Genomic DNA, 22,421 nt, shown 5'->3' on the forward strand with positions numbered 1-22,421 from the left:
TAACGAACTTTTTTATTCAGAAAAACAGAGCATAATTGTTTTCACCGCACTAAAACTTTTAATTCAGAAGAACAACGGCAGAATCTTTCTTCATTGAATGCATTACGCTTCTGTAGTAGTTCAAATACCGTGTGTTGTTTTTCAATACCGACAACTATGACATCATGTGGCCACTAGATGGAGACATACACCAGCGACTAGTTGATGGGTGCGCCGATGATCACTATAATAATTTGCTAAAACATTGGTAAATTCATGCGAAGTGTTCTTTTGGTGTGTCTTACATAATCAATTAGGCTATATATAGAATAACATTATTGTATAGTTATATGATATATATCAGAATAACTATTTTTTCTATTTTAGGCCATACATATATGCTTATATTTAAACAGGAGAGGTCGTTGCTATGGTTAACATAATGTAAGCATCGATTATTGCTGTATTATATATTATACTGATCAGTAAACAGGTAAATGTTATTATCTAGTCAACTGATGCGGTCTGGTTTTCTTTTACCTCTTGGCTTGCCTTACTTTCGGGTTTCGTGACTATTTTCTCGCGATATTTCCCGCGAGCTCTCTCTGTAGCGGCACACAGGATTGTCAACGCTGGTCTGTGTGCTAGCTAGAACATCTGATAAGTTGGCAAATTCCACGTGAATAATACAATTCTTGTTTAACTAAATAACAGTAAACAACAACAATCAACATGAGTTTACTCGCCAAAATCGCGGAAATTGAAAATGAGGTAAGATCTAAGTAGCTGGCAATGTATCGAAATCAGTCACGTTGTGGCTAGCTACCTTAGCCTAGCCAGTGCCATACAGTGGGCCTCTATAATCAAACAGCTGGGAGGGCAACACTTTGGCTTTAATTCGTTCTGATGTGTAGTGAGGTGAATGCACTGAGCCTGAGTGGTTCCGTGTTTACATTACATATTATTATATGTAACGTAGTGATGTTATAGGCAGATAGGTCATCTGGAGTAGTTGTGAATTAATGTTCAGCAACACTAAAGTTACTCCTTTAATGGATTACTACCTTTAACAGCACCACACATCAGACCTCTGATACCGTACTAATTTAAAAAATAACACACACCTCACTATCTCTCAAATGTAAATCTTTAGACTGTTCTTATTACACCAACAAGACATATTGTAAACATGCCAAGATGTTAGCTGTCCACGATACTGATTGCATGTAAATGTAACGGTGCTACTCTTTCTGCTGGGAATGGTAGATGGCCAGGACGCAGAAGAACAAGGCCACATCCAATCACTTGGGTCTGTTGAAAGCTCGCCTCGCCAAGCTGAGGAGGGAACTCATCTGTCCCAAGGGAGGCAGCGGCGGGGGTACTGGCGAAGGTGAGAGATGTTCCTGTTGTATACGACCGGTCAGACTGTTTTGATTAGTAGGTTTATTAGTGCAAGCAGTAGCCTTAAAGTGGACGTTGGCACACAGCGCCAGCTCTTGCTACTGTCAGTCAGTGATGTAAACACATTTTTGTTCCACTTAAAGTAACTTTGTTCTCCAATCTGACCAATATTGATTCATGATGGCTTGAAGCCCAAATGACAAGAAAACATTAAGTTAATGGGATATCCACATTGGACATGGATATTGAATATGGCATCCCGGTCTTAAAAGTACTAAGCCAAAGTAAACATTAATACACAAAGTCATTGTCTCGAGTTGTTTTATTATATTATATATTATCTTATTATACAAGAATGCAAGGAGCTGCTGTGTTTCTACATTAAGTTTCTCAGGAACTCCTCATGAAGAACTTTCCTCCTACCCCCGTCTGTTCCTCCAGGTTTTGATGTGGCCAAAACGGGTGATGCCCGTATCGGGTTTGTGGGCTTCCCTTCTGTGGGGAAGTCCACGCTGCTTAGTAACCTGGCGGGGGTGTACTCTGAGGTGGCGGCCTACGAGTTCACCACCCTCACCACGGTGCCCGGCGTCATCCGCTACAAGGGAGCCAAGATACAGGTAAACACCTGGAGCAACGGTTGGTCTTATAAGGAGCGGTATCATGAGCGTGAAGAATGATGAATACTCTTGTCTTCTCAGCTTCTGGATCTGCCAGGAATCATTGAGGGGGCCAAGGACGGTAAAGGCAGAGGGCGACAGGTCATCGCCGGTGAGTCCATTTGTCCCGTTTGTATTATGATCTCAGGAAATGGCCTCCATTGGCAGAAAAGACCCAGTGTCACAGGGGCCTAATGGAACTCCCCCTCCTCCTCCTCCTCCTTCTTCAGTGGCCCGGACCTGCAACCTGATCCTCATCGTACTGGACGTCCTGAAGCCCCTGGGCCACAAGAACCTGATCGAGCACGAGCTGGAGGGCTTCGGCATCAGGCTGAACAAGAAGCCGCCCAACATCGGCTACAAGAGGAAGGACAAGGGAGGCATCAACTTCACCGCCACTGTACGTACCATTCACTCAGTGACCTCCTCCATTCAGTCTTGAAGGCCTGAGTACTCATTAAGGGGCAGCTAGGTGTGGGCCAACGTGCTCAAGGAGGCGTACAAGTGAACTGGGAATGTTGGGGTTCCAATTGGACCCTTTCAGCTGGAAGTCGCCTCACGCCGTAACCACTACACCATCCTCCCCCAGAACTAGACATTAAGGTTCCATTGTGTCATGTCTACATGGGTCAAGTGTGTATTGTTATATCTCCCCGCCATGGGTCCGGTGTGTAAGGTTATATCCTGTGTGTCTTTGGGTCTAGTGTGTGTTGTTATATCGTGTGTCTCCTTGGGTCCAGTGTGTTCAAAGTGAGCTGGACAGTGACCAAGTGAAGAGCATCCTGGCAGAGTACAAGATCTTCAACGCCGACATCACCCTGCGTGGAGACTGTACCGCCGATGACCTCATCGACGTCGTTGAGGGCAACCGGTAAGCACTTGATCATGCAGTGTCTCAGTTTGAATTGAACCATCTTTCCTGGATCTTGGATTATAGCTGTAAAAAGCGCTTTAGTTTCACTTCAACCTCTTTAATTCAGACTTACTCAAGGGAATAGTTGAATTGACTGTGGATACACAATGAGTTTATATTATTTCATGTGTTGTTTTTTCATATGACCATATTAACGACAAATCAAACAATTGCAACAGGATTGTCCCTTTTGTGCTGTGGCTCAGAGCCCACCTCCCTCTCAGGTCCCACCTCCCTCTCAGAGCCCACCTCCCTCTCAGGGCCCACCTCCCTCTCAGGTCCCACCTCCCTCTCAGAGCCCACCTCCCTCTCAGGGCCCACCTCCCTCTCAGAGCCCACCTCCCTCTCAGAGCCCACCTCCCTCTCAGAGCCCACCTCCCTCTCAGAGCCCACCTCCCTCTCAGGTCCCACCTCCCTCTCAGAGCCCACCTCCCCTCTCAGAGCCCACCTCCTCTTGGGGTTCCCTGGGGTCCACCTCCCCCCTGGGGTCCCCCTCCCCTCTCAGCGTCCCTGGGGTCCCTCTCCCTCCTGGGGTCCCCCTCCCCTCTCAGGGTCCCCCTCCCTCCCAGGGTCTTGGTCCCGTGCGCCCCCCTGCTCACCTCCTCCTCTCCCCACAGGGTCTACCTCCCATGCATCTATGTGCTCAACAAGATCGACCAGATCTCCATCGAGGAGCTGGACGTCATCTACAAGGTGCCCCACTGCGTGCCCATCTCGGCCCACAGCCGCTGGAACTTTGACGATCTGCTGGAGAAGATGTGGGATTACTTGAAGCTAGTGCGCATGTAAGTGCTCCCCGTTCCTCTCTACGCCAGGGGGCGCCATAGAGTAGTTTCCAAGCAGAATGAGCTCTAGGACGTTGCGGTTAGGGGAGACAGTACCGAGACCCTCTCCTTACCCGCGGGCGATGTGATATGTTGTCTCATGTGATGTGTTGTGTGTTTACTCGACAGCTACACCAAGCCCAAGGGCCAGCTCCCTGACTACACGTCGCCGGTGGTTCTGCCCGACGACCACACGGCTGTGGAGGACTTCTGCCTGAAGATCCACAAGACCCTCATCAAGGAGTTCAAATAGTGAGTAGCGTACCCTCAGCGGTGCATGATTCTCCTCCTAACGACCAACTGCTATTTATATATTCAGTGGATAGTGTGTTATGCAACACGAAAGAGAATATCCCTCATGTGTTCATTAAGGTACCATACATGGGTTCAGACATTGATGTAGTTGACATTATTCATTTATTACAATATTCAGCATTAAAGGTCAGTTTGCTTGAAAGCTGTCTGAGAGGGTAGCAGCATCTCAGACAGTTAAGTATTTGCCGCTCCGTTTTCTTTAAGACCACGTGAAACGGCGTCTGGAGAATGTGACCTTGAATGTAGCAAGGACGATGTGATATATTTTCATTGAATTAATGGAGGATTTTATGTGGTCGGAGCCTTTGTTTGATTGGCTGGCGCAAAAGTGAACACACAAACCATCTGTCTGTTGCAGCAGTAGAGAAAATATCATGGATTTCGATTTTTTGATGTTATAAATCTGTGTTGTGTGTGCTGACTGAGTTATCACGGTTGTTTATCCACGTAACGTTAACTGAATTGCTTGCACGCCACCCCTTGGCGATCGGATCATACATTCCCCAATCGAGAATAACCATGATTGGACAATATGTAAAAAGAGACCATCACCGGACAATAGCGTGTGTAACGTTGTTTCCTTAGGAGACATGGCAGTGTGTGTGTGGGCCTGTAACGTTGTTTCTTGTAGAGCTGTGTGTGTGTGTGTGTGTGTGTGTGTGTGTGTGTGTGTGTGTGTGTGTGTGTGTGTGTGTGTGTGTGTGTGTGTGTGTGTGTGTGTGTGTGTGTGTGTGTGTGTGTGTGAGACGTTGTGTCCTGTAGCGCTATGGCTGCTATCATGGTGTGTATGTGTAACACGTTGTGTCCTGTAGCGCTATGGCTGCTATCATGGTGTGTATGTGTAACACGTTGTGTCCTGTAGCGCTATGGCTGCTATCATGGTGTGTATGTGTAACACGTTGTGTGCTATAGAGCTATGGCGGCTATCATGGTGTGTATGTGTAACACGTTGTGTGCTATAGAACTATGGCTGCTATCATGGTGTGTATGTGTAACACGTTGTGTGCTATAGAACTATGGCTGCTATCATGGTGTGTGTGTGTGTGTAACGTTGCGATGTGTCCTCCCCCAGCGCCCTGGTGTGGGGGGCCTCGGTGAAGCACAACCCCCAGAAGGTGGGGAAGGACCACGTGATGGACGACGAAGACGTCATCCAGCTGGTGAAGAAGTAGACGCCCATCGCCATGGCGCCCCGCTCGGCCCTGCCCCGTTCCTCGCGCCGCGTCCTCCACCACCCGGGACGCGTCCCACAACGTCTTGACTTCACCAACGTATACCAGTTGGATTTGTTACTGGTCCAGAGAGAAATCCCTCGGCCCGTGTTTAAATACCTTTAATAGTTCACATTGAATATCGACAAATGAGACTTGGGGAGAAGAATAGAAACCTGTACAATAAAATGCTTTTAAAGGGCTGTTTTGTTCAACCTGTTTTTCGCTGGATTTGACCCGGCATCGATTTTAAATATGTAAGACGACTGGGCTGTATTTAATGGAGTTTTTAGTAATAAATACATTTGATATTACACAGATATAATTTAAAAGATCGACAGATATGGCCTGAGGGAGATGTAATGAAAGTAGCATCCAATATATTGAATTTAAATGTGCAGCACCTTATTTTTCACACAAAAGAACATAAGAATTGTTATAAAGGTAATCTCAAATTCAGCAGCAAACAGTTTTTTTTCACATTTTCTTATCATACAATAAAAAAAAATAAGTTGTGGGACCACACAAAAAATAAACGGGCTGCCTGTCTCGTGTGTGTGTGTGTGTGTGTATATATAACCAAAGCTAGTCTTTTGAGAAAAAAGGAAGCCCCCATGCATAGGCCTACAGCGTCCCGTCCATGGCGCTGTGAGAAGAGGTTCATTAGGGCTCCTGATTTATAGGACATTGACGATGGGGGCAGATAGCAGCCCATCCCCTCGCTTTAGGACCGACGGTCACTCAGGCTAATATGTTCATTCAATCAGACAGTCTGGGGACGTCTAAAGCAGCTGTATGGAGGCCCAGCTGTGCTCAGCTAAACCACATTCTGAGCAATGTGAAGAACCGCATTTCATCCTATATGGGATGGCTGACTTATCCAATGTAGTCGTTATGGGGCGGTTACTGCATACACATGGCAAGGCAACTTAATTTATATAGCACTTTTTATACACGAGGCAGACTTAAAGTGCTTCCTGACAATAAATAAATACAGATATAGATATAGATATCTACAGTATATTGATTAAAAAACATGAAACTTACCTGAAATAAGAAATGTATCATGCTATGAGCATTGCGAAAAAAGAAATTGCTGTTCAATTTCAAATTTATAGCAACATAATAAAAAACAAATTGACGCAAAGTGGTTTCCCAATATTGAAATCTTAAAGCTTTTTTAAGGTAAATTAATACATAAAGCCAATTTATAACTTGTTAAAAATGAATCACTAACTTCATTGTCTATAAGTTTGTTTATTCTATTCTATTCAAAGTAATAGTACCATTAATATAAATAAAAACGACGCTTCGTAGCACTGTACTTCATCTTTCCTTCCATCTAAGTTTTAGATGGACGGAAAGATGAAACAGTGCTATGAAGCATTGTTTTTATTTATAGTAACGTTTTTATAGTTTGTGCAAATTTGCACAAATTGCCATATTTTGTTGTGTAAAATGGGCTTAGATTCTAAGCCCAATTTACACTATAAAGAGGTTAAAAAACCAAAAGGCAATTTGTACAAATTTGCATGGGAGACTTAAACAAACACTAGAGATGCGATCTGCAACGCAATGCGAAACGTGTCGTGTCTGGCGTCTACCGTTCACTCTGAGGGAGAAATGTCTGCTTTGAGGAAACGCTGCACAGCCCTCAGGCAGCAGTGCATGTTCAGTAACAGCAGGAGCAACCACACAGCAGACACCCCCACCCCAACCCCCACCCACACCCACGACTCCCCCACCCACCCCCTTTCTCCCTGTAAATTACAGCAGCACTTTAGCTAATGAAAGAGTTGAAGACCGGCCGCTAATAAAAGCCATTAAGTGAATAAAGCACTTCCCCCTCTAACGAAATTAAAGAATCTGCCCCCTTCAAGGGGGGGACGGAGGGAGGGGGGGACTGTATTAATATTTATGAAATGCGGACCCCCTTTCCTCCCAAACTCCCTGAACTCCAAATCAATCCCACCCCTCCTTCCAAGTCCTGGTTACATTTCGACCTATCCCAGAAGGAACTGGCCACCCCCCCCCCCACACACACACCCCACCCCACCCCCCTCCTAACGGGAAATAAGGAGGACAGGGGACTTGGGGAAGGGTGATGGAGGAGATGCAGACAGTCTCTCTCCCGGGCAGCCAGCGACTGGACCTCCAGCCTGCTCTGGACACCCAGCTCTCCTTCACCACTCGGGCCCCCCGGCGGCTCCCCGGCGCCTGGGGGGGCGGCCGGCGGCCAGGCCAGGCCAGCGGACCAGGTGGGTGTTCTCTACAGCAGCAGGAACAGGGAGCAGGGCTTTGTGGGGACTTCAGATACTAGAGTGTATGATGTTTGTGGTACGATCCTTTGCTGCATGCTGTTTGTTACATTTTATGTAGTGAGATGGGTCGTGGAATATGGGTGACCATTTCTTTCTTTCTTTATATTTCTTTCTTAAGATGATTTCTTACTCGTTGTCTAGTTTGTTCAGTTTTTCTGTATTTCAAGTTATGCATTTTTTTTTCATTCTACTCAAAGCATCCTTGACTGCTTTATTTAAACGTGGAGGACGAAAATGCTTTGAACATACAAAATTCAAACATGTCTTTAGTTCTTTTGAAAATTGTACTGATCAAACTAATAGTTGGAGCTTGCCTGTTTGTTCTAGGGATCAGGAACAACCTTCCTATTATTAAGTAAACAGAAACGAAAAGGGTAAGGAGGATCATGCGTCACATCCCACCGGAGATCACATCACAACCATGCCTTAAACCAACCCATCTCAACATTACCAGCTCTTGACCTATCTCATGCCATAAATCATCTCCACTAGCCACGAGAAATCTCGTTTTCCCTAGACAGCATCGGTACATTTATCCAATTGCCTCACACAAAGTGGCTTTGTGGCAAGAGGTGTAAGTTGATTATCATGATGGGCCTTTAGGTTTGGGTTAAAAGGTCCCTTGGGACCCTAGAACTATGGTAATAAGATTGGCAAACATTTGGGATGGGGGATTTTGTGAAAGGACCTTTTAGCTGATAGGCATCTTAACTCCTGACATTGTTCTCGTTGACCGTTAACATGGTTAGAGGAACATGTCAGGATTGGTCGGTCCCAACGGTGATCAAACGGCATCTGTCCACAGATGTCTTGAGACAATAGCGATGCAACCATGACCATTATTGAAGCCCTTGCCACCAATAGCACTTTGCTCTGTTCAATGGTTAGAATAGTTAGAAACTCGGTGGCTGTATTCTCAGTTGAAGGCTTGTGGTTTTAACAAGATGACCATCTGAAGCTAAACTCTAGAGCGTTGAACCCTTGAAATGCCCGATAGTCAGAGGATCTGGAGTGCATTCAGTAACAGGCATCTCGAAAGATCTCACTGCGAAGAAAATTTCCTTTTAGTGTCGGATATTTTAACGTTTCATCGTGGAGTCATGTTTCACGATATTTTCCTCGCTCGCTGATGCGTCGATGTCTGCTAGGTTGAGGTAAGCGGGCGATGGGTGGGGTTTGACGCAGTTTGTACGCAGTAAGGGTGGTCCCACTTTTTCCGCAGTGTGACCCCATGACTAATTCCTTTTCGTAATTTTGCAGATGTTCCTAGCCGCACTATATCTTACGAACACCTCCCCCTTATCGCAGATTCTTTGCAAAGCCCCCCCATGTCATTTCAGTTCATCACTTCAGGAGCTCCGGCTCCTGCCTCACACCTTCTCCACCACCACCACCGACCACCATATCCTCTCCTCTCGGGATACCAATATCCCAGAGTCGGGGATCGGCTTACAACCCTTGTTGAAGAACTCAAATCTTTTTAAACCTCTTTTTGTTTTTTCTTTCTGCAGTTCCGAATGAATGATTTTTCTTTATTTTTTCACAACTTCGTCCATCATTATCCAACAATTTACTACAACAACTTAGCTCGTGAAGATTGGATCATTCGTTTAAAAAAAAAAAAAAGGTTTCCTTTCTTGCATCTTCAAGTAAGTCCTACTGGGTGTTCGACATCCGTCCCCTTCAGGGGGACTGGGTTGATGCAGTTCACCAACGGGTGGATGTCTTTGCCCAGGACCCCATTGTGCTTGATCTAACCATGCAGTGCGTCTTCTGTCCATGGTTGTACCAAGCACCTTGGAGGCTTGCGAGCACTTGTCTTCTCTTTCGCCTAACCTGCTTCTACGTCTTGTTTTACACTCTTGTCTTGTTACACATTTTTATAAATCTTTCCAGTCCCCTCTTTTTAACTGATGCAAAGCAAGAAAGGAAATGTTAGACTACGTTTTTAAAAATCAGAGCAAATATGATTTAAAGAAATATGCATTTTAATAGATTGTATCTGACAACTATGTGACTAAAGGTTACGCATCAATGCTACCGAGGTAACTTCAGAATTGTTGGTTTTATCCTAAGTTTTTGATAATGTAAAGTATTCTCTAATTTGTATTACTGCAAGGCTAAATGTTGAATAGTTAACAAAAACGTAATTTACCGGACAATTTCCAGTGAGCCATTTTTTTTATGACACTACTTCTGAGGATACCTAAATCAATGTGATGTGACCGCTATGTTTCATACAAGCTGTACTCTACTGGTGGGCAGATTGGTCGATTTAACGAATTGCTGTAGGGAAAGGCTTTCAAGAAAGGCTTTTAATACACGTAAGCGGTAGAGGTCATATGTTAAAACATGCTGCACTCGACGATGTATGAGGAGCACAATAGCATCAATCTGGACAAAACTGAAATGAATGAGCATCTGGTCCAGATACAGAACATTTATACACTTTGATCATTGATTATTATTCAACATCCATCCATATATACAAAAAAAAAGGTAAATAGCCTTGAATGTCTGCTTTAATTATTAACGTTTAAGCACACTAACTTATCTGTATTTTCAAGAGTTAAGGGTCAAAATGACCCGACCAAAGCGGGTACATATTTTCTGCAACTCGCTAAAGGAAATTGGTTTTCCATGCTGAATGAGAACAGCACTTTTAGATATGTTTTTTTCTTTGATTTTCCTCTCTGCTTATAATGTACCAACATTGTGTTCATTGTTGAGTTCATCTGTATTATATTGGTTTCAAAGATTTATTTTTTCCCCATGTATGCTTGAAGCGAGCACCCCATTTCATATCAATGTATTTGTCAATGAATGTGTAATAAACAGATTGATTTAAGCACCCAGATTCTCTTATTTGTATTCATTTTCCCCACAAATGAAAAACTACATAGAAATCAATGAGCGGCGATTCTCTGCCGACAAGACGTCATGGTCCTTCTCTAAGACACTTAGACGCAAAAGTGATAAGCGCTAGCAATCAGACAATATGAAGGTGAACTAAAGAGCAGAGTTGGAAGAAATTGGTGACTGGTAACTGGTAATTCAGTTAAAAATAAATTACGTAAAGCACAGAGATGTTTAGGTTTCAAATCGTGCCATACGAGACCAAACGCATTAGCCATAAGTCATGAGCCACGCCCTGACACTGTCTGGAGCATGACGCGCCATAGAAGCCCGCCATAAAGGCCCTGATGGACGACTCGGCAATGACCACAAACCTGAACACTAAAGCATCTTAAGATGATAAGATTGATATTCACCCAACAGGCCATTTGGGCCTAATCTTAATCAAACCGAGTATTTATAGACGGAACAGAGATCTGACCTCACCTCGGTGACGTCATGGCAAATTAAACATAGCTGGGGGAGAGATATCATAATTTATACCACTTATGCACTGTAGTATATTCACTTTCTGAAGACTTTGGGACATCATTAATCAACATCCCCTTTCGGATGCCGCGGTGCAGCCTAGATGCCATGTTTCACCAGCTGACTTAACTTAAAGAACTGTGACTTCGCTCTTGCATCATGGACCGCCATGGCACCGAGTAGTGACTGCAGTCTACGTGCCGCCATGCGGTCAACACCTGTTGCATTCGTTGGCCACAGCTGAACTTGCTGCACCAATGCGCAAATGCACTGAAAGGTGAACGCGAATCAAGGGAATTTGCGTGCTCTGAAAGAAGAGGCCGAACAAAGCCGCTTGATATTTAGCTGACGGCAACATGTATGATCACGGTAACGGTAAGGACTTCAACGTCACAATATGAGTATGAATTTATGATGCATGAATTCAAACAATTCATCTTCACTCTAGTGATGTCACTGTATTTAAATATTTAGTAATTTGGGTTTGAATCAAGGTAATATTTATATTATTTTGTAACAATTGTATAATACATCTTATACAAGATATTCCATACAATATCTCATCTCAACAGAAAGCCTTTTACAACTGATTTGTTTGAGCCAATATTTGTATTCAATGACTTTACAATACCACTCAGATGATAAAATAGATTGAATTATTGCTGAGCACTAATCTATACTCCCCCTTGAGATGAGATGTGTATTTAAAGTCACGATTTACTGAGTAAGGACTGAGTAGCCATGATGATTTAAGTGAAAAGTGGCAAAAAGCTTTTTTTCAGGTGTCCTTGAGGCAGACCAGGAGAACATGGCTGCCTCAAGGACATGAGGAGAAAGATTAAGTCTGTTTTGGACACTCGCGCAAGCAATACTAACTTGAGTTGTGTTTGAACATGATTACGACGGCCAGATGCCAAAGTCCAATGTAAACCACAACACTGGATACACTTGAAGGTCTGTTTATTTGAAACGATAAGATGTTCAATTTCAATATTTCTCCAAATCACAGGATTACAAGGGAACCATGCCACTGAACTGCCCATTTCTTTTGTATGTATATAGAATGCATTATACAATCATTAGAAGCTTTAACAATAATTAATCACAACACAAGGTTGAATCTCTTCACAAACAAAACCCTTTGAGAATCTGTGGCACACACACGTCTAGAAATGACCTGGAAGATGTTAATGTTCAAGTTGAATATTCCTTATCAATGAATACCTTTTAATTTCTATGTTAGTACATCCATCTCGTAGCTCCACCATTGAACCCCTCAAGCCAAGAGTCCCAGTGTCATAGTAGGGTGAACCCAGGTGTAGCTCATCAACTTAATGAGATAATAATTATGGGATACACCTGTGTTCACAAATCCTATACACCTCTGCGATAAAGGCCTATAGCCTAATGATAATAGATAGTCACTTCCTTTTCCCGCACTACATACATTCCCCATACTTCAAAACGTATTGGGCATGTCTTAATAAATTGACATTGGCAAACGTATTGTTAAAACACTAGACTCGCAATTTGCTGAAAACAGGTCAATATGGCTGTGACATCGTGGGGTTAGTAGTAGTAACTAAGTTAGTACCTAACCCAGTAGTTATCCAAAGCCTTAACTCGTCCATTATGATCCCGTACACAAACAACCCACTCTGCATCAAATTTTAAATGTTCTTGGTGACATTTGACGTTTGTCAGGCAGTATTGAGTAATTAATAGTCCAATTGAGCACTTGACTTCCTACAGCATGCGTGTTATGAACATTTAAAAATCAACCCCACGCACACACACACACACACAGTCACACACCTGGGTACAACCAGAGCCTTGATGGTCGAGTCCAGTATTACATGAAATACAAAAAATAAATGACAACCTAGGAAAAGGAATTCTTAATCACATCGGCTAACTCAAGTCAGGCCACCAGTTGTGGATGTATATGGTCTTCAACGAGGAATAAAAACAATATCTGTTCCACCAACTGCTTGGTTGAATTGACGACACATAAAAGCCGTTGCATGTCTCTGCAGATGGACCACAAACAGTAATATATGGACTCATAGGACAGGGGGAGATGGGATGTGTGCTGTTCAAGAGCATTTAGTCGATGGGGCGTACCAAGATATCTGAGGAGTGCGTCTGCTTGAGGACTGGCCAGATTTACAAACCTGTCTTTAAAAAAAACAAAAAACATAACAATAAAAAACACAAACAGATAATGTGGGACGGATGAGATCAGTACTCCGTGCTCACAGAGGGGGTCGGCGGTGGGTCGAAGCTTCACATGGTTCATTCCATGGAAGACAAACTGTGGGCATGTTGTCCCCCCGACCAATAGATTCAGCGTCCGATCCAGTAAAAGCTAAATCCATTGTAGCGGTCGACGCATGCAGAATTCCCGTTTCACCGACATCATTTGGATCCATCCATTTGCTTTACATATATCAATATCATATATCTGTTGGGCTGGCAAACGATTTAGGCAACAACTTTCTACAAGCAGCCATTGAAGACTCATTTTGCAATAACAACAACAAATGATCCATGGTGAGCAACAGCTAAGCCGACATGAGCGCAAGTAGCGGCATGTGAACGGTGAAAACGATGTCTGGCGTGAATGTCAATGGGTGTGGCTAATGAGACATGAGACTTGAGGGGGACCGCGTTAAAAAAAAGCAGCGCTTTGGCAACAGTGTCTCTGCGTGGAGCATGTTTTGGCTCAGCCTCACTCAGCCGCTGCAGCAACGCATCGCTTTAGCACCAGTCAACCTGCATAGTCCCCTGGCCTTCGTCGCCAGACTAAGCAACGGCAGTTTCCAGGCGGACGTTCTGCAAAAAAAACTTTACGAAACAACCGGTTTGTGATGCCCAAGAGGGAAGAAAAAATAAATAGATGATTTTTTTTGCTGACCACTTGTTTCCATGACGACTGGATTTATCCAATGTAGGAGGGGGGGGGGGGGGGGGGGGGGGAGTTCAGTGGAAGGACAGATGTGTCTTCTACGTACGCATCCTATTTCCATCTTTCTCTCCCCCCCCCCCTCCACCGTTCAACAGACTGAATGGATGAACCTGTTGTAACTAGGTTTATGTTTGTGTTCCTAGTGCGTGTCCCCCCTCTCCTCTTGCCCCCTCCCCCCAATGCAGTGACCTCCACATCAAGCGTAGATGGGGCCCGGGGCGTTCTCCCCGGCGAGGCGCTCCGGGCTGGGCTGCCGGCCGGCGTCCTTAGGCTTCAGCCTGCTGGTGTAGTCGTGGATCCCCACCTCCAGGTTCTTGGCCTTCAGCGCCGCCGTGTGCAGCTTGTCAAGGAAGTCAGGCATGCCTGGCAGGACGAGAACCGCAGACACGCCGTTATGAGGAATCATGTTTGTTGCATTTTCTTCATAATGCATTAGGATTAAAAGGAAAAAAGCCACTTTCGAGATTATACTCCTTCTTTAAATCACTTCAATCTACTTTTTTTCGAGCAGCCATCTCATCCTTTGTGCTAAGGTTATTCTCTCCAGTCGTGGTTGAATTACAGAGGGGGAGATCATCCCTGTGATTGAGCCCAGTGGATTCTGTAGACACTAGTTGAATCTTGAATCAGTTTTGCAAGTTATTGTTACAAAATGAATTCAGTTGGTAAAATACACTTGATACTGAAACAGTATCAAGTCAGAATCTCAAAGCAGCTGCAGAGAGAAACCTCCCAGTATCGGCTACCAGTGAAACTGAACCTGAGGTCTGCACTACCTAAATCACTTCCCTTCCTGTTTAGCAATACTACACTTCACTACTCACCTACTACTACTCACTACTCAGTGTCTATCAATATAAAAGGTCTAGCGCAGTAATGCTTCGCTCGCAGAATTCCCAATGGAATAATATTCTGCAAGAAGAAACACTGATGCTTTGTTACGCCAATTTAGCACTTCTACTTTCTCAAGCAGTTGTTTGGAAGTAGTGCACAGAAGGTACTATAATCATGGTCCTCATGAACCGAAACTGTGCAGTGAAAGTGCGACCACAAAAGGTCTAAGTAGCCAACTCTCGTTCAGATAAAGGGATCACAAGCTGTAGCGTCTAACCCTTACCCTAACACTAACGGGGGCTTTGCGCTAGCCGTGTGAAGGCACTCACCACTGGACACCATCCAGCTCACACAGTAGCGGGGGAACACGGTCTGGGGGTCGTCGCTGTAGGTCAGCAGATAATCAAACCCATTCTAGAAACAGAATCGAAAAATCGGCATGGTTAACCGTATGATAACCTACTCGTTACCCTCTGATGAATGGTTCAAATCCCTTTATGGGCACGTAAATAAGGTTCCTACACACCTCGTCAAAAGACTTGTGAGGACGGATGACCATCTTGGACTGGTAGGAATGGACCCTCACAAACTGCTGGGTCTCGGGGGCCCGCGGGTGGGCTACGGCCCTGCAATAGAAAACCACGCGATGAGCCCATGGACACCATGTGAACAGATACAGCTACTCTGTGCTCAGGGAATACACTCTGGACAATTGTTTTTATTTACATTTTCATCAGATCACCCACCTGGAAACGAGGATCATCAAGTTGTTCTCCCAGTCGACATCATAGCGGCGCACGTACACGTAGTCTCTGGAGTACATGGGGTACTGGGAGGACGGGGCAGAAGGCAGGCGTTTTGTTAGGGTGTACAGATAGTCTCGATGCTGGGGCTTGACATTTCATAATATAACATGGAGTTTTCCATTTGACTACATTTACAAGCCAGTAAAGATTGCATCATATTTTAACTTGATTAGGAATAGGTTACAATGGAGCGGTTTTGCACCAGCTCTAGTTCCTCTAATGAAAGTGTACATAAAAAGGACCAGTGGCTTTCATGAAGATGTACAGCATGTACTTTTTGCCAGTGTTGAATGGTATGATCGTGGACTCACAGGGAAGTGCGTGGCCCAGTGCACCACCTCGGAGCCCGTGTTGGCATCGCGGTCCACCACCTCCAGCTTGATCACCAGCGCGTCCCAGGTCTTCCGGTACTCCGTGTCCAACTGGGGGAGTGGGGAGAGGGGCTTGAAGAGACCCTGTGGCTAAATATAGTATTGCAAAGAGCTACTGCGTATGCCAGGTGCTAACAGCCACTACATTGTTGTGCAAGAGTTGTTGGCTAGCAACAACACCACTATTACAGAGAGATTACACTATGTATAGCAATAGGAGCAGCGTGATTAGATCTTATTGTTGCACACGGCACATGGTAATTGTTGGTTTGTTTAAACATGATATTTGCGTTTCTGCCCTTCCACTGATAGCACAAGGGTTTGGCCAGTATCTGGTATATTGTCATACTCTGTACCTGAACATTGAAGAACTGTCTTGGCGTGACGTCATTGTATGAGGCCAACACTGTAGAACAATTCAAAACAAAAAGTAAACTGTTGTTAGGTAGTCAAAAAACTCAAACAAAAACAGAGCAACCAAAGGTGTCTCTCTTGCATTAAGACAAACACTGCTTAACACGCATCTGCAAGAGGGAAATATACGACAACAGAAGCAAATGGTCGACTCAGATTACAGAGTAGATATGAGAAGCACGTGTTACGTTTGGCTGACCTCTGTATTCATAGAGATGACTGTCAGGAATAGGTCTTTTCCACACTTTGAATTCCTTCTTCTCCACCACGGACTCCCAGCCAGCCTCTACCTCCTCAGCCTCCTCCACCGGCAAGGAGTTCCTTCTCTTCATGGAGTCGAGGGATCGCAGCTCGAGCCCACACCTGGTTTATAACAGATTATAAAACCGTTACAACAGTTAACAAGTTGTATAAATTAGCGAATGTGTTTGTGACCTTAGTGATAGTTTGCCACTGCTACAGCCCAAAACAACAGTGTATATAATAGTAGAAGCGTTCAGTTAGGAAGGTGGCCAAGCAAGTTTCAGCGGCTAAAGATTGAGGGTTAAAATCCTACCTGGTGATTTCCTCATCCTCGATCTTTTCGTTCTCCCACATGAAGACCCCGGCCAGGGCGGCTACGAGCCTCCCCACTGGGGCCTGCTTGTTCTGAAACCGCCGCCATATGTTGCCTACAAGGGTCCACCTGGTCCGCTCGGAGTACAGGTTCGAGTAAAGCTCGCCGATCTGATGAGCCCGTCTGAGCCTCTGACCCGTTACAAAGCTACAGTGATTGGCAAATAGGGACAGCAGGCCTTGCTTCTTCCTGCCCGGACGGGAGACCTCCCGCACACAGAGCCCAGCTCTCTGCAGACATGTCAGCAGCAGACCCAGGCCTCGGCCCAGCCACACGGTACCGGCGGGACTCGCATGCTCCTGGCTCGCATTCGTTCTAAGTGCACAAGTACGTTGAAGCCTCACTGCTTTTATTCCCATTTCACACATGGGCCGCCTGGGCATGGTGTGAAACATGATGACCGGGGTTCAAAGAGCAGGGTTTAGATAACAGCGCTGCTAGAAAAACGTCGAAACACGAAGTACCCAACGATCCACTGAGACGGACCACTGAGAGGCATCATACTAAACCATTAAAGGTTTAGTTATGTCCCATCTAACTAACTCTGTCGCTTTTGCTAATGTGTGAGCAGAGTGCTAACTTACAGCACTACGGCTAGCTGTGATCGAGTGAGCCGGGATCAATACGAGGCACAATGGAATAGAAACAATAACAATTCGTAGGTATTCACACCGGATATGAATCTAATGCAGTCTTTATAATATCGAGTTAGTCCAACGTACCAAGTCCAATATCTCACCTGTCTAACAGCTAACCTCACGCTTCCAAAACCTAGCAACACATTTGACCTCCTCCTTCTAGTCTCATACACGCCCACCCCTTAGACCCGCCTTAACATGCAAAACAAACGCCCATTGGATAGCTGTCATTTAAGGGCGACTTCTATAGGTGTAGAAAAAACGGAGACGCAAGCAAGTTTGCTTGTCCGGATGTGTGCTGCTAGGACGTCTCTCGGTCAGTGCACACAGTCATTACATTGTTATTATGCAATCCAGAACCTAACATGGTGGACATGTATAGTGCAATCACATACGTTTATATTCCTAACAGTATGTATCACCCTATCGATAGCATTGGGTAAGTGGTTTAAAAATGAATTGGGACCAGCACTTCCGTCCTATCTGTATGTTCTTCAAACGCTTCAGAAGTTACTGACCTGACTCTGGATCAGTTTACCTGGTGACGGAAACAGCGGCCATGACCTCACGCACCAATGGCGCCCTCCGCTGGTCGCTTTTCATTACGTTATTTGGTCGATTATGCGATTTCTGGAACATACTATTCGGCTGCATTTGCATAGCAAGTTCCACTTGTCCTTATGTTTTTCTGATCAGATTAAAATGTAACGAATGTAAAATAAAACTTGCGTTCTGTAGGGATCCATCCTTAGACCACTTCTTTTCTAATCGATATGCCTCCTCTAGGACATAGTATAAACAGTTGAAAATGTGATGAACAAGTTCAGATATCAGATCTGTGCTGATGATACACAGCTCCATATATCTCGAATAAACACTGTACTATTATATTATAGATACAATATATACTAAATACTATATGAAAGATATAAACCCACCGTTATTTGTAAATGTCGGAAAAAACAAAAACAATATGATTTCTATGTGATACACAAAATACAAAAGTATCACAAACTCATCATTTGATCACTTAAAATATCTACAAGTAATCGAAAATACCGTTAGATACATGCTTAGATCAGCAGCAGATCAGACTTGTGACTTCACTAGACATCCAGATAAAACCATGAAACTCTCCTTAGAAACTCGGCACCGCCTATTAACAATTTGTTTTTTAAATTGAAATCACTACTTATGGCGCGTTTCCACTGCAGGGTGCAGAACGGATCGGATCGCAAAGGTGCGGGTCGGGTCGCGTTTCAACCGCCAAAAGTGGGCGTGACCCGGACTTTGCCGTACCCGTTCCGGCCCCATTCTCGGGACTCCTCCGTTGCGGTACCCAAAACGAGACCAGACGCCTGAAAGGGTCCCGTGAAATTCTAGCTACACCCCCCCTCCGTTGATTGGTCGACAGAATCGTCACTTCCGGGTGACGCGGGGATAAAAACAAACAAACAGTAGCCTCGAGGTATTATTCTTTACAATTAACATGTCGCGTAAAAAGCTTGCTTGGGCGAACAAGGAGGTGGAGAAGTTCGTCTGCATTCTTGGGGAGGAAGACGTTGTTTACGATGTTTACGTAGCTGCCGCGGCGATCGACATCCGGCCTACCACCAAGGGTACTGTCGGCAGTGGAAACGCGACCTCGGAACTGAGCTGGGCTATACCGCCCCCTCCCTACCGCACCTTTGCGATCCGATCCGTTCCGCACCCTGCAGTGGAAACGCGGCATTACTGCCAGTTTAACAAACAATTGTTCTGAATGCTTTCTTCTTGTTTGCAAACTTCGGCTTGAAACTATTATAGGCTACATGAATACCGAAGACAGGGGCGGAGCCAGGATTTTATTGGGGGGGGGGGGGGGGGGGGTATTTTAAGTGCAATATTTGTTCATAACATCGGTTTATAACACTTTAAATAAGAATGATAAGTCAAAGTTAGATCAAACTAATAGTGCATATATTTAAGCTTTCTTTAGACCGTTTCCGTTCAGGATTTTTTTTTGGCCAACCTCTGACTGGGGGGGCTGTGTCCCCCCCTGGCCCCCACGTGGCTACGCCCCTGTGAAGACACTTAAGACTTCAATACTTAAAACTTATCCACACATAATGTCTTGGGAAACTCTTTTGAGAAATAATGCTTCTGACTGTTTTTTTTTATGTCACGCACATTAAAATGTCCTTTATAAATAATAATTGAATTGGCAATCTGTAATAGCAATAATATTCGGAAGATGGTGCCTTTTAGGTTTCAGGAGCAGGTCCTATTGGAACTTGGAAGCCCGTTTCAAGCAGCAAATTAAACCAGTTTAAACTAGAGTTGATGCAGATGTAGCGTTTGCCATAGAAAGATAAAAGTAACAAAACGTGCATAGTACACATAAAAAAGTGCTGGGTTGTGTCTGTAAACACATTGTTTGGTTGATTATGCTCAGACATAATTCTTGGTCGTTTGGGACACTGTAAACACAGTGTTTGGTTTGTCATGTTGGGTGAAAGGGGTTGTAAGGGGTTTTATCTCAGCTGAAAAGCTGGATGGGTTACTTTGACCCAGCGACTGGTCAATTATTTTTCCTGCCTTCTTTTCCCCCACTCCCATTTTCAAACTTTCTGGATCCATCTCTTACGTCAGATGTTTGCACAACACTCTCGTTCTTTTCATGAACAAGTCGACTGGTCGAAGAGTAGGAAAATTTTCTGAGCCCATAGCCAGTGCTCCACTGCTGCTCAGCCAAAGAGCTGACCATGGGTTACCACCGGGTGGGCAGCTGCCATCAGCCCCAAAGGGTGCATGATAAAGTGGGGTCACACTTCTGCGAGCGCGAAAGAGGGTGAGCACCAACAGGTCAGCGTCTTGCCGGGAGGCGAGGGCCTCACTGTAATCGAGTCGAGGCAAAGCCCCAGGTAGAAAAGCTGACCATTGGTGATTTGAGAGTTTATTTCCCAGTAGAGGGTGAAGCCCAAGAAGGGGAGACGATATACCCCCGACATGATGTGTCCTCTCGCAGCTTCCTCTGAGTGATTCAGGATCAGTAGATTTTCAAGATTTAGTGGATCGCCTCAACACACTTTGAGAAGGGCTGCATGTCTAGAGAGTAAGAGTCGAAATCTGGCATGACACGAGCGACCTCTGCTGCCAGAGCCGTGCTGGCAACGGGGTCCTGCAACCTTATCTCCACTGATCCCATAATGGCTGGGGGATGGTGCTTGAACTGGATGGGATGTCCCCACCTGAGGCACCTCAGCATGTTGTCCAACCATGTTGGTAAAATGCATAGCGCTCGGAGAGAGGTCGAGCAGGTAGTTGAGGAATGCAGTCTAGGAATAAGCGGTATTCCTTAGCACATACCGCCTTCACACCAGCCGTGATCAATGGGGAACATTCCATTAAGCCCTTGAGTCACCGGGCTGTTCGCTCGCCATGGAGGACCATGGCACGAGAGTCGCGGACAGCCCCGCCTTCTCCTTACAGCCAACATCCTAGGGAGGATGAACAGGGGGAAAATTCAGGGTCCAGGGACTGGTACATGAGGCCGTAGAGACGTCCTTGTGAAAAAATTTCCCAGTCCGCTCATGGAGGAGGCCAGATGGTGAGGACTGGGGCAAGGATGAGGAAGAACGAGAGGCGGAGGAGTCGGAAGAGCCCTCGGACGTGGTCCCCCTCAATGACGTGGTCGTTCCTGCTATCTTCCTCCCCCTCTGCTGGAGGCACAGCGTCAGCTAACCCCACCAAGGAGGAGAAGAAGAGGTGACCGGAGAGCAGCACCTCTCTAGGCAGTGAACAACAGACATTATCGGAGCCCGATAGGGTGGCCACGGTGTGTTCCTCACCCAGGCAGCGAAAGCCCAAGGCCCTTGAAAGGGTCGGCCCTCTGATGACTCCACCCCAACACCGCTGGATCACTTCATTGTAGATCGAAGTAGTAGACTGGTACCAATGAGTGAGGGAAGAAAAGGGCTGCTCTGCCGCACTGTGTACACGCTGGTGTGGAGATGTGGGAGGGGTCAACGTTGATTTGGATCATTGTTTAAATTGTCAGTGCACGGGATTTCACACACGGAACATAGGGTAAAGCCTTATGGCCTTGTCAATCTGGCTTTGTCATTCTTGACATTCATTCCAGGTTTACGAGTTTGTGGCTTACACCTGATGGATAGTTTTGTGAGAGAGAAATTAACTGAATTGCAACTTGACAGCCTGGTATAGAACGTTTAATTGCAAGTTCAATTTTATTGAGACATAATGTTGAGCTGTTACTTACTACTTTATTTAAGGGACAGAAAGTAAAGCAGACTTTTTGTCAAGCTCATCTAATCTAATATGCAAAATGAACTGGGTTGTAGCCACATGTTTGGGGGTTTTAACATATTTAAAAGATTAAGCCTTTTCCATTGATGCAATAACACCTTCTGTAACTGTCATCATTAAAAAGATTCTGTAATTTAATTGGTATTTTCATATTATAAGACAAGCCTTAAGGAAATTCATTTTTGTTTATATTAGTAATTCAATAATTGTGTTCGTTATTTGGGTTTAAAATTGTATTGAAATAGTTAGTTGAATGACGTCACTTGTAAGGCGGATTGTTCAAGAAGATTACTCTTTGTCAGTTAGAGATGCGACATGAGAGAAGGTGAACAGCTTGTGATATGCCTCGCCAAGAAGAATCTAGTTTCAAAGTCCCTGTAAATAGCATGCAGCCAACAAGGTATGTTTTTTGTTGTTTCCGTGTACTTTGTTTTGCTTGTTTGGCTCTTTGTGTGCCGTGTA

The 22,421-nt window shown here is 44.9% G+C and overlaps 2 protein-coding genes across 2 annotated transcripts; one reads left to right on the forward strand and one right to left on the reverse strand.

The window, feature by feature from the left end:
* Window positions 1-563: 563 nt before the first annotated feature.
* On the forward strand, window positions 564-5,846 carry drg1 (developmentally regulated GTP binding protein 1). Its single transcript, XM_056588236.1, has 9 exons — window positions 564-750; window positions 1,246-1,369; window positions 1,822-1,997; window positions 2,079-2,148; window positions 2,267-2,436; window positions 2,777-2,907; window positions 3,567-3,734; window positions 3,903-4,025; window positions 5,161-5,846. Exons 1-9 carry the CDS (start codon window positions 712-714, stop codon window positions 5,258-5,260), a joined length of 1,101 nt encoding a protein of 366 aa, XP_056444211.1. The 5' UTR covers window positions 564-711; the 3' UTR covers window positions 5,261-5,846.
* A 4,090-nt stretch (window positions 5,847-9,936) lies between these two features.
* On the reverse strand, window positions 9,937-17,838 carry stard7 (StAR-related lipid transfer (START) domain containing 7). Its single transcript, XM_056588811.1, has 8 exons — window positions 16,954-17,838; window positions 16,597-16,760; window positions 16,340-16,389; window positions 15,924-16,034; window positions 15,553-15,635; window positions 15,333-15,432; window positions 15,136-15,220; window positions 9,937-14,335 (listed from the first exon to the last, which is right to left on the reverse strand). The coding sequence occupies exons 1-8, from the start codon at window positions 17,406-17,408 to the stop codon at window positions 14,169-14,171; spliced, it is 1,215 nt and encodes a 404-aa protein (XP_056444786.1). The 5' UTR covers window positions 17,409-17,838; the 3' UTR covers window positions 9,937-14,168.
* Window positions 17,839-22,421: the final 4,583 nt, after the last annotated feature.

This window comes from Gadus chalcogrammus, chromosome 4 (genome assembly GCF_026213295.1).
Source record: "Gadus chalcogrammus isolate NIFS_2021 chromosome 4, NIFS_Gcha_1.0, whole genome shotgun sequence".
NCBI classification, from domain to species: domain Eukaryota; kingdom Metazoa; phylum Chordata; class Actinopteri; order Gadiformes; family Gadidae; genus Gadus; species Gadus chalcogrammus.